This window comes from Pygoscelis adeliae, unplaced genomic scaffold (assembly GCF_000699105.1).
Source record: "Pygoscelis adeliae isolate BGI_AS28 unplaced genomic scaffold, ASM69910v1 Scaffold689, whole genome shotgun sequence".
NCBI classification, from domain to species: domain Eukaryota; kingdom Metazoa; phylum Chordata; class Aves; order Sphenisciformes; family Spheniscidae; genus Pygoscelis; species Pygoscelis adeliae.
In genome coordinates, this window is record NW_008825440.1 from 57387 (window position 1) to 68302 (window position 10916).

At 50.5% G+C, this 10916-nt stretch overlaps 1 protein-coding gene across 2 annotated transcripts in view; it reads right to left on the reverse strand.

Moving 5' to 3' along the window:
• Window positions 1-958: 958 nt before the first annotated feature.
• The window catches only part of IP6K1 (inositol hexakisphosphate kinase 1), a 37812-nt gene continuing 27854 nt past the window's right edge, over window positions 959-10916 (reverse strand). The window contains exons 3-7 of one of the 2 annotated variants that reach the window (XM_009331177.1): window positions 9308-9653; window positions 6739-6949; window positions 5925-6106; window positions 3456-3631; window positions 959-2567 (exon numbers count right to left, since the gene is read on the reverse strand). In XM_009331177.1, coding sequence (XP_009329452.1) covers window positions 2058-2567; window positions 3456-3631; window positions 5925-6106; window positions 6739-6949; window positions 9308-9530 — 1302 coding nt within the window. In that variant the 5' untranslated portion in view covers window positions 9531-9653 and the 3' untranslated portion in view covers window positions 959-2057. Of the gene's footprint in view, window positions 2568-3455; window positions 3632-5924; window positions 6110-6738; window positions 6950-9307; window positions 9654-10916 lie in introns of both variants that reach the window. The other variant, XM_009331176.1, reaches the window with a different exon arrangement.

The window sequence follows — 10916 nt, forward strand, 5'->3', positions numbered from 1 at the left end:
GTCAACCGCGTTTCTCTGGGCCCCCGGCCCGCCCCCTCCCCCAGCTGCTCTAACAAGCAAGCCTCCCTCCCGCAAACCTGTTCCCTGAAAATCCCGTGAGCCCTGCCTGGCGGGGCAGCGAGGCGCAGAAGCGATGGAGTAGTCAGGCAGGGGAGAGCAGCGTGAATGAAGGTCCTCGTCCAGAGAGCCGGAGGGGAGCAGTGGCTTGGGCAAGCTTTCGAGTAGCTGGGAGACAGGCAGGGAGACTCCCGCAAACCTGTTCCCTGAAAATCCCGTGAGCCCTGCCTGGCGGGGCAGCGAGTCGCAGAAGCGATGGAGTAGTCAGGCAGGGGAGAGCAGCGTGAACGAAGGTCCTCGTCCAGAGAGCCGGAGGGGAGCAGTGGCTTGGGCAAGCTTTCGAGTAGCTGGGAGACAGGCAGAGAGAGAGGTGCGATTCGGGAATAAGCCAGCGCTTCCCCTGCCCCCTTCCACACTCAGTGCCGCAGACCTGCGCCCGCTGCGGCAGCTATGGCTGGCCGCCAGCCGAGCACCAAGACTTTCCAAGCAGACCGTGCACACACAGAGTCGGCACACATGCTACATGCGAGTATTCCCCAAACAAGCTTTACTTGAAGTAAAAAAAAAAAAATAATGAAAACCCCCAACCCTGGCCTTGCAGGTATCCAGGCAGTTTCTCAGCCAGTCAGGGTAAGGGTAAGGGTAACGCCATGGAACAAGTCAGTGACACCGGGGAAGGAGCAACCGGGGGTCCCAGCACAGAAACACAGAGGGGGTGATGCCGAGCGGGGTATGGTTCGGTACCACCAGGCCACAGTATCAAACATTAATGCCCTCATCCAGGGAAGCCACGGGTAAAGCACCAGCACCGGGAGGGAGCCCAGGCTGGCCGTTTCATCCACAAACAGATCATTTTTCTTTCACTCGGTGAAGCAAAGCTAAACAGTCAGGCGACGGCACTCACCGCTCAGCCAGGCCCCCCCCTCACCTGCTCCCCTGGAGACCCCCAGGGAGAACAGGAGCTAGCCCTAACCCTTGGCCTCCCCTTCCACCATCCCCATGCAGACCTGCCGGAAGAGCAGGGGCTGCAGGGCAGAGGGCCCCGCCGGAGGAAGAGGGGGGCCTCGCGCTGCAGCCCCCAGGGCCCGACGGCAGGAGAGAGATACTCGCGGTACAACCTGTGGGACCAACATTACACAACAGGAAGGGTTGAAATGGTCCGAAACACCCCGCTGGGGTTGCGTTAACTGCTACAGATACTATTGCTAGCCCACGAGCCGAGTTCTTGCTTGGTCAGTGGTCCAAGGCAGAGTTACTCTCACAGAGCCCCGTGCCTGCCTGTACGTGGGCCCGCCCGTGCCACCCCGCCGGGGAGCGAGCAGGCCCCAGGCTCGAGCACAACTCCAGGTGTGCGACATTCCCTCCTGGCCGCAGCTCTGCCAGGGGTTGCATTTGGTCATTTTATTTCTGTGTTTGGGTTGGTTATTCACAGTGCCCAAACAGCAGAAAAAGGCAGCATCAAAAGCAAAGCCCAATCAGCAAAACCCAGGGCAGAGCTAGTGACACTGAATGCACGGACCAGCACCTGTGCTGCTCCCCGTCAGCCCCACAGACGCTGCCAACTGTTAGTCGAGTGCCCTTTCCAAATAACCCGGGAGAATTGCAAAGGGAAGGCTCTCCCGGGGGCTCCTGAGGCAGGAGGCTCCTCACACCACAGCTCCAGCCCCCTGAAGAGCCCCGTGCTCTTCTGCTTTCTCTCCCCTACGTCCAGGTCCTCCCTCCAGCACGCACATGCGACGAGCAAAGAACCGGGACACCCAACACCCAGCAGGCGTCTACGGAGCCTCCTCCAGAAGGCAGAGCTAGCGCGGTCAGAACCATCTGGGCGGCATGAGGAGCTCTTCCATCCTGCCTCCCCTCAGCTCTTCTATCCAAGTACATTTAAAAACAATGGAGCAATACAATTGTTTAAAACCAAAGTTGTCTGCTTTTTCCTGTGGTAGTAGGTGGTCTTGTCTGCTTCTGCCACCAGGACAAAAATAAGAGGCCGCAGCCCAGGGCTACTGGTTTTCCTCACGCATCTGTTCCATGATGTTGATGAGGCTTTCCAGCCCAAACACATAACCCATGTCGGGTCCGTCATGCACAGTGGGGTCATCGCGAAAGCCTTTGAACGTGCTGTGTGCAAAGTCAATCATACGCACATCCACCTTGGGCTGGGCCGAGGAGCCGGGCTCCGTGCTGCCGCCATCCTGAAGGCTCTCCGGGAGAGAGCTGTCCACCCGCTTCAGGCGCATCTCCGGCCGGCGCTCCACAAACATACCTGCCCTGCTGTCCTTCCCATCGTAAATGATGAGAAGGGAGCTGGAGTAGAAGCGGTAGGAGGCCTGTCTCTCCAAAACTGCCTTCAGGCTTCGCAGTTTGGCGAGGACAGGCTCAAAGAGGTCCTTGCGCAGCTCAATGCCGTTGTGGAGATACTGGTAGAGGGCATTGCGGAAGCCCTCGATGGAAAGACCGCGTCCATAGTATTTATTCCTGCATAAGTAATGCCCTGTGTCCAGCTGATAGACCTAGAACGCCAAAGGAAACGCACATCAAGCAGGAGCAACACGTTAACGCCACTCACAGAGAGCCCTGAGCTGTCTTCCACTGAGAGGGCAGAGGGAACTCGTCCTGTCCCCACCACGCCCAAGAGGGAGCAGGAAGCAGCTCTGCCTGTTCCCTCAATCCCAAAGCAGCTCACGGGTGCATCCCATGGGCACAGTCAAGGTGCCCAAGCACTGGTTCTCTCCCAGGACACCCAAAGGGTGGCTCTTCAGTCCGAGCGTTCCCAAGAAGCATGAGACAACAGACCCCGAGGCTTAAAAAGCCAAGTCTTACAGCAGCTCAAGACAATCCTCTGGCAGTGGGAGCTGCCGGCACATATTGCCGTTATTATGTGGCATGTGATTAATGAGAGGCCCTCATTGCTTCAGAGTCTGTGGGCAGAGATCTGGATTACAAGAACCTTTTGCGGGTGGGGAAAGGAGTGCCTATTGCACAACAGCACCAGCAGCAAATCCTTGGGCGCAGGGCCTAGCCACAAGAGGAGAGCAACTGCTGAACTCCCAGGACAGTACGGAAGCAAATGTCAGCTGATGCTGGGACAGAAGGACACCTCCCTCCCCAGGCACCGTGATTCTAGCTCAACACTAAGCCACAAAAATAATTTTATTAGAAAATCTCCTCATTGTCTGTGAACAAAACCGCTTTGGATAAAGCGGGCTGTTTCGGGAGAAGCAGGTTCCTTTGTTCTAGGCTTAGAAACAAAGACAAAAAGCACGTAACCCTGAACACCGGTGTACCTACCTGAAGTGGAAGACCCTGTAACTCAATGCGCAGCAGAAAACGGGAACTTGGAGGTCTAATGGGGCTGCGAAAGGGAACGTGCGGCACCTGCAGCCCTTGGAGATCCCTACCTGCATCCCACACACACGCACGCCCAAGGTGGCGGAAGTGCTCTGTTCACACTTCTTCATCTGCCGAGCAGCCTTCTCCTCAGATGCATCATCTCCGTGCTGTCTGGTCCCCATTTTCAGATCAAGTACGCAGGGAAGTTTGAAGTGATGCACCACGTTCTCCAGCAAAAGGAACTCTGGGAGACATGTCAAGGAGAGCTCACCTGTCAGAGACACCGCTCCCCAGGGCCACCACAGACAGGGACTTGGGCCAGCATGAGATAGGGTCGGGTGACAAACAAATAGGAACCCAAAGAACAGACAGAACGAACTGTTTGGGGAAGTGAAAAAAAGTACAAAACCTAACGGTGGCACGCAGGCTTTCACACTTGGTAGAAGTCAGCCTGGAAAGTGGAATGGCCGACAGTAAGCAAGAAGATCACATGCAGGTGTACTGGAAACTCAGCAGGGGGAACCGAAGAGCAGAATGCTAGTGTCAGGAAAGACACCATCTGCCAGCAAGAACTGCTGATATATTAAGGGAGAGCTTAAAGTCTAATCAAATTAGCAATTTAACCATATGGATAAACAACACAATCCCCACGGACTGAAAACTCAAGGCTCAAGTAATAGCACAGTGCTGCTGCTATTGGCCTGCCCAGAACAGCAACGCTGCCCGACACACAGGGGGAAACCCACGGGGGGAAACCGGAGAGACTACAAAGGCAGGAAGCAGAACAGTAACGGGAGCCTTCAATTACCAGCACACACAATGGGCAAACCCTCCATTAGGGCACAGCGCTGAGAACAAACCCGAGACAATCGGTGCAGCAGCTTGTCCCAAAGGGGAAAAAACAACCCTGAAGTTTGCCCCAAGTAGCCCTGCAGGGCACGGTTCAACATGTTATGCTGAAATGGCAACCAGAGCACAGCTAGATTAAACCTGCAAGGAAGTTTAACATTTAGAAAAATCTATCATCAACTACGTTTGATTTTGAAAGAGGAACTTCATAAAAATAAGGAAGTGTGATTAAAAAGAATAGGACAGCCAAAAAGAATTACTTCTCTGCAAGCGATGCAGGTTATTTAAAAATAAAAGCTGGAGGCTCAAAGCACACGTTTGAGAATAGGAAAAGGAAGCCCACACAGTTAAAATGACGAAGAATACAGCTATTAAAAGTAAGGTTGTTTCTATGTGAGGAAAACAGAGTCACGCTCCAGCAGGTGAAACACACAAAACCCACAAGCTGGCAAGTTCAAGACAAAAGCACGAGGAGTCATTTCCGAAGGCACAGAAAATAACAAATCCATCTTCAACCACATGCAGAAGCCAGTCAGACTGCCTGCAGGGTTTAAAGACAAAGTACAAATGGAGCTACAGGGGAGGGGGGTGGGATGGGGGTGTGTGAAGAGACCCCCTAAAAAGAGAAATAAGATTACTATTATGCTGCTTTGTTTACTGGGGAAGAGCTTAGGGGATTCCCAAGCCAGAACTCTCTTTCTGAGTTCAGAGAATTCTCAAACTGAAATGCCAAGAGAAGAGATTGCCTGTTGAACAGAAAATACGAGATGGGCAACTTATTTAACACTGCCTTAGCACCAGGAGACTGAAGGGCAGCTACCACAACGCTGATTTGCGGAGATCTGGGGAACTACAAACTAGCCTGACTGGTCTTGCAGCCAAAGTCACCAGCAGCAGGGTCTTTGTGCGGAGATCCATGCCATTCAACAAGTGATCCAGAAAAGTGAGCAAACAGCGAGGTGACAAATTTGCTTGTTTGCAACCTTGAGTAACTTAGTACTACATGAGGAACAGCTGTGAAAAACTCCACAAGGGTCTTATGAGACTGGCTTGGCCATTAAATGGGCAGGCAAAATTCTCTAGAGTTAACACACAAGATAAGGAGAAAAAGATTTTTAATGCATAGAGCAGTGCGTTTTGAGACAACTATTACCAGTCAGGAGTGGGATCCTGGGGTAATGAAACAGCACTTAGAACAAGAGCGTGTTAGGAATTATGAGGGAAAGGAGAGACAACAGCATTAAACACCAGTGGAAATCTCTGGTTCACCTGCATCTTCCGTATTGTGCGCCCTTTGGTCATGGTCTCCAGAAGGATACAGTAGAACTGGAAAAAACTCAAGAAAGGTGACAAGGACAAACACAGCTCCCTCCCAAGGGATTACTGAACAAGGTAGACCTGCATCTGCTGCCGGGCAAAGCCTGACATGAAAAACTACAGTTCAAAACAAAAGCCAACAAAGAGAAGGACCAGAAAAGAACAAAAACATGGCTTCTCCGAGCATCAGTGTCAGACATTAGTGTCACTGTATGGGAAGCAGGAAGGAATAGTAAAAAGAAACATATAATACAGCTTTGTTTGTGTGAACGATGGGAAAGCCAAAGGAAATAAGCTGCCTCAGGCACAAACGTGTAAGGCCAGAGCAGCAGCAGCAACTGACACACTCAGTTCTGCTTCCCAAAGGATACTGTAGAGTTTTCGGTCCTTGGATTCTGACCGCATGCGGCTCAGCTGCTGCTTATGACAGCGCAGGCTCCAGGGGTTATAGCTGATCTTTTCAGAGCTCAGACCGCTGTTCCCATCCAACATCTGAAATGGAACATCTGAATGGATGTGCAAGTCCACCCTGGGACTCTTCGTTTCCTGGATGCTGCTGGTATAAAGACAGAACAAACTTGCCTGTTAGAATCCATGCATTCTTCAGATACTTACGACTGTCGTACCCTCTCCCTTGCACACAACTATCTCCTGTTCCTTCTCCTGCTGCACACTTTACACCAATACAAACCTTCTTAACAGCAAATCCTCACTAATACCCTGGGCTGTGGACCCACACTCAAGGATCTGGTCTAACATCTCTGCTAGGTTGTACTGTAATTGACAGAGTAAGCAGGAACATTTGTTTCTCAGGGAGCTCCAGCTGGTGTGAGAATAGAGACCTGTATTCAAAGTACCCTTGGAAGAAACCTCTGAGTTAGTAACCAGGTGGACTGAAGAGTGTTTGAATCTGCTCCACGCACTTTGGTTCCGCATCCAACAAACTGCCAAGGGTTATCCTGTGTCAGAAGCACTTCACGTGGATGAGTTCGTCCCGAATGCAGCACAGCTCCTGACACAGTTTGCAGTGCCACAGGGAGCACCCTGTGCAAGTGGCACCAAGTGCAAGACAGCCTGCCGACTGTACGAAGTGCAAAATGCTCTCAACAAAAGGAGCGCCAGAGCTGAAAGGGGAAAAGAGATTTCCTGCTCATCATGTTGTCACTGGGCCCTCAAAGTTTTTACCTTTCAGTGCTGTCACTGGCCAGGCCGGGTTTTTCCTCCTTGTGCTCAGTGCCGCTGCTTGACCTGTGAAGGCTCCGACGCGAGTGCTTGCGTCGTGGCTGGTCCCTCTCTGGCATATCATCCTGCTCCAGAGCCTCGTTCTCCACATAGGGATAGGCCACCAGGTTAATGTAGCCATCGCTGTCTCCCTCAAAACAGACAGATACCACACCTGCCAGAGAGAAGTGACACGTCAGTTCTGTTTCCTAGAGGAGGGAATACACAACCACTAGCACCCAAATGTTCAAGAGGAAAGAGGAAAACGTAGCTCACAGAGCAACAAAGCAAGTCCAGAGCAATGAAAGGAGGTTTAAGACTACAACAACCCAAATGTTGTTAGCACAGCACAGAGGAGAAATCCCCCAAACCGTGCCCTGCATCGCTACCTGAGCAAGCAGTCAGCAGCAGCAGGGGAAGCTCTGCCACCCTCAGGAAATTAAGGACACAAGCACAGTTGGTAGGCTGAGGGGTGTGATTATTTCCTTCCAGTCAGTCTTGCAGCAAATGTCAAACTGGAGAAAGCACAGTCTACCAAGATGTTCAAAGGAGCAATGCATACAAAATATATATCTAGTTCATTTGCGTAAGTATCTATGTCCTGCAGAAGTGCTCCTGCTGTTGACAAGGACATCGCTGGCCAAGGAGGAGTGTGCTTTCTCTGCTAAAGGAGCTCTCCAGCATCTGAGCTCTGAAGCACAGAGCTCTGAGGCTGAGGTGACACCTGCCACTCTTATCACAAGTCAGCCAGTCTCGCAGAAAAGGGATCTGCAAGGTCCCAGGGCTTCCTAGCAATAAAAACAGGGGGCCCTGGAAGTAAAACTACCTCAGCCAGGTGCAGGCAAGCAGAACCATTTGTGTCCTGTCCAGTTTTACCTTCTGAAGGCTCCTGAAAAGCACTGTAGTCCAAGGGAAGGTATAGATCTTTCACAGCACAGACTCTGAATATATCTAGCTGGCCAGCCACAGAGCAGGACAGCTGACACTTCTAGTTAGGGCTGACATCTTCATCTTTGGGACTCCCCCAGCCCTGATAATGAGGCTATCAGCCTATCTCCTAACTTGCAAGGACAAAAATCTTCCATTAGCTTGTCACCAGCATTGAATAGCTGCCAGGAGTATCAGATGCCAGATGCACTGAATCAAGTGATTCCTCGCAAACGTGAGGAAACCTCGCACTGCTCAGTTGATGCAGGCCATCATGTAACTGTCCTTCCTTTTTCCTTATCTGCACATGACAATGCTAACAAGGTTCAGGCAGCTCAACACAACTTCAGCGCAGTTCAGGACTCCCATGTCACTACATTAATGCCACTCCAAGTGTTCTGGCTGCCTGGACATGCTCCTCAAGATACCTCTGTGAAAGGGCAATCTTACAGCATCATCCGAATGCTCAGACAGGAATTATCATCCCCAATATTCCTCTCCCCCAAATCAGTAGGAACAATTTCTGGGACTATCGGGAAACTGCACAGGACTCTCGCCGAAATCCCACACTGGGGTGGAGGTGCATGTCCTATGCCTTTAGGCTACCAGGAAGTATCTGACTTCAGGAAGACAGGTCTCCATCTGGACTATCAGCTTCATCAGTTTTAAACCTATCTCCCAAGGAAAGCCTGACATCGTATCAATTCTAGTAACTACACAGCCTTCAGCTGGGATTTCTGATGGGTCACTAGAGCACCATATGGCCCCAGAGTGGCTTGAGGGTACGAGAGGACCCGTCTGTTGGAGACTGTATCTTTCACTCATGATCTGCACACAGACACAGGTAGGTAAGCTGACACTGCTTCGAGACCTTCAGGCTGCAGCCAGATCAAATGGCAAGACCCTGAACAGACGGTGGTCCCAGCTGTCTGTGAAGCACCATCCTCCCAATGCCACACGGTGACAAAGAAGCAGAGGCAATGGGAACGCTGAGTCCCCCAAAAGGCTACCTGCCAGTGTCACCACCCTGAATACAAATGCGCATGGCTGAAAGTGTATTGAGCTTCTGAAAGATACAGACGAGCTGCCAACCTCCTACAATGATACAGACGCTGGAAAATTCCAGTCCTTCAAAGCGGTTGGGGACAAGGCTTCACCTCAGCGCTGGGAAAGCAATGCTTCCTGCTTCAGCAGCTTTCTGATATGGGTCCATAAAAGAAATGGGATGAGGAAGCAATAAATTACAGGACTGGAATGTGCAAATGCTTAGTATATGATCTAACTTCGTAAGGCCAAGGCTGTAATCGACAATAACTTGGTAGTAAAACTACTTTAGTTACACATCCATAACCTTAAGCTTCAGACTACAACTGTCACATCGCATATGCTCTCTCTAGGAAGAGAAGCACATTAAACTCTGCATGCCTACAAAAAGAGACTTCCTCCTTTGCAAGTGCTCCTATCAAATTGCTAGCCTGCAGAAGAGAATTAAAAACAACAAATAAAATGATGCCAAAAGACAGCAACACATCAGAAGCTGCAGGAAAAGTGAGAGGGCAGGTTCTTGAAGCATGTAACTGCATTCTGGAATGACAGCAGGCCTCACCTTTGTATTCAGGTGTGAACTCCTTCATTTCTGGGGGCAGAGATTCATAGAAGCGCTGTTCTCTGGTAATGAGGGGCTTGCAGACAGTATGGTCGTCGTAGCGCATCATGCTGCTGTGGCCGCCCACCTGGTGAATGAAAGGCTCCAGCAGGACCCCCCGGTCTCCGGATCGAGTGGCATTCTTGCCATACTTGCCCACTTCCATGGTTTGACAAACACACATTGCGTTGGGCACCAGTTGCACTCTTGGAGCATGGGGAGAGCCACATGGGCTGGGAGGGGTAGCTCAGCAGCAGTCAGGCAGCCACAGGGGGGAAATCCTGGCAATCTGCTTCCTTACAATGATCTGAAAAAGCAAAGGAGATTCCTGTGAACGGAGGACCACTTGCATTCACTCCCTGTTGGCTCAGAGAAGTTTTGATATTTATTTATATCCATAACTGTTCCTCTTCTGTTCTCTGTTTACATCCCACTTGTTCCAGCATGCTCCTCACCATCTCTTTAATCCTACAGGTAAACACACACTAATTCAGAGGCAGTCTCATCTAGAGCTTGTCCAGCAGGGTTGACAGGAGATAGGGAAAGGAGGAGATAAGAGTATTTTGAGCCTCCCATCTTTAGAAAATACTATTTCCTTCCTTTAGTTCATTTTATCAGTAAGGCAACGAGATAATGGAGCACAAACCGTGAGCTACAGCACAATTAAAACCAAGCCCACACCTGCCTGTCAATAACAGTGACTGACACAAGCAGAACAAACATTTCAAGAATCTGAATTCCACTCCTTGTGCCCCTGCATTTTTAACATCTAAACAACTGATTCCTGTTCACCTCCTACTCTAACACTGGTTCCTCCTTTACTGACTCGCTTCTCTTCAAGCTATGACATGAAAGACTCTCGGAATAAGACAGTCATTCTGTCGCTGTGCGTATGCTGTAACTGAATGGATTCCACTCAGATTCTCTCCTTTATTACTCTAAGCCCTTCAGGACAACAACTACTTCCTGATGCTTTCACAGCACCTACATGCACAACAGGTTCCTCACCTCCACAGACAGGCAAGAGATTGCTAAATCCAAATGAGATTAGAAGTGCTTTGGAGAAGACAGATGCTCTTTTAATGTCTGCAGAGCACCTGGCACAGCCACAGGATGATGGAAAAGTAAAGCTGTCCAAATTCTCTCCAGATGATTTGCCCTTTCCAGCTTAGATGATAGCCGCTGCTGGGGAAAACACCACAGGATTTCCTCACAACAATGAGTTATCCAAAGTACAAGAACCATATGGTGACTTCAGTTTCTGAATTCACCAATTTCCAGTTTCTTAGCACAGCCACAGCCAAGGGCAATAATTTAAGAACAGAGGGATCTTGGAGGCCTGAACAAGGGACACAGTTCAGGCTGTTCCTCATCTGGCCACGGGATGTCTCTGGCCACAACACTGCCAGGCTGGGGGAAGTTCTGGATGAAGATGGGCTCTTCCCCCTCCCCTCCAATTCAATCATGTAAGAGACACAGCTGAAGAGATTCAAAAGAAGGGGCGATACTTCATAACGTGTTTGACACAAAAGGACGCTCCCTACAACAGGACGCTTCTCTCTCCCTGTCC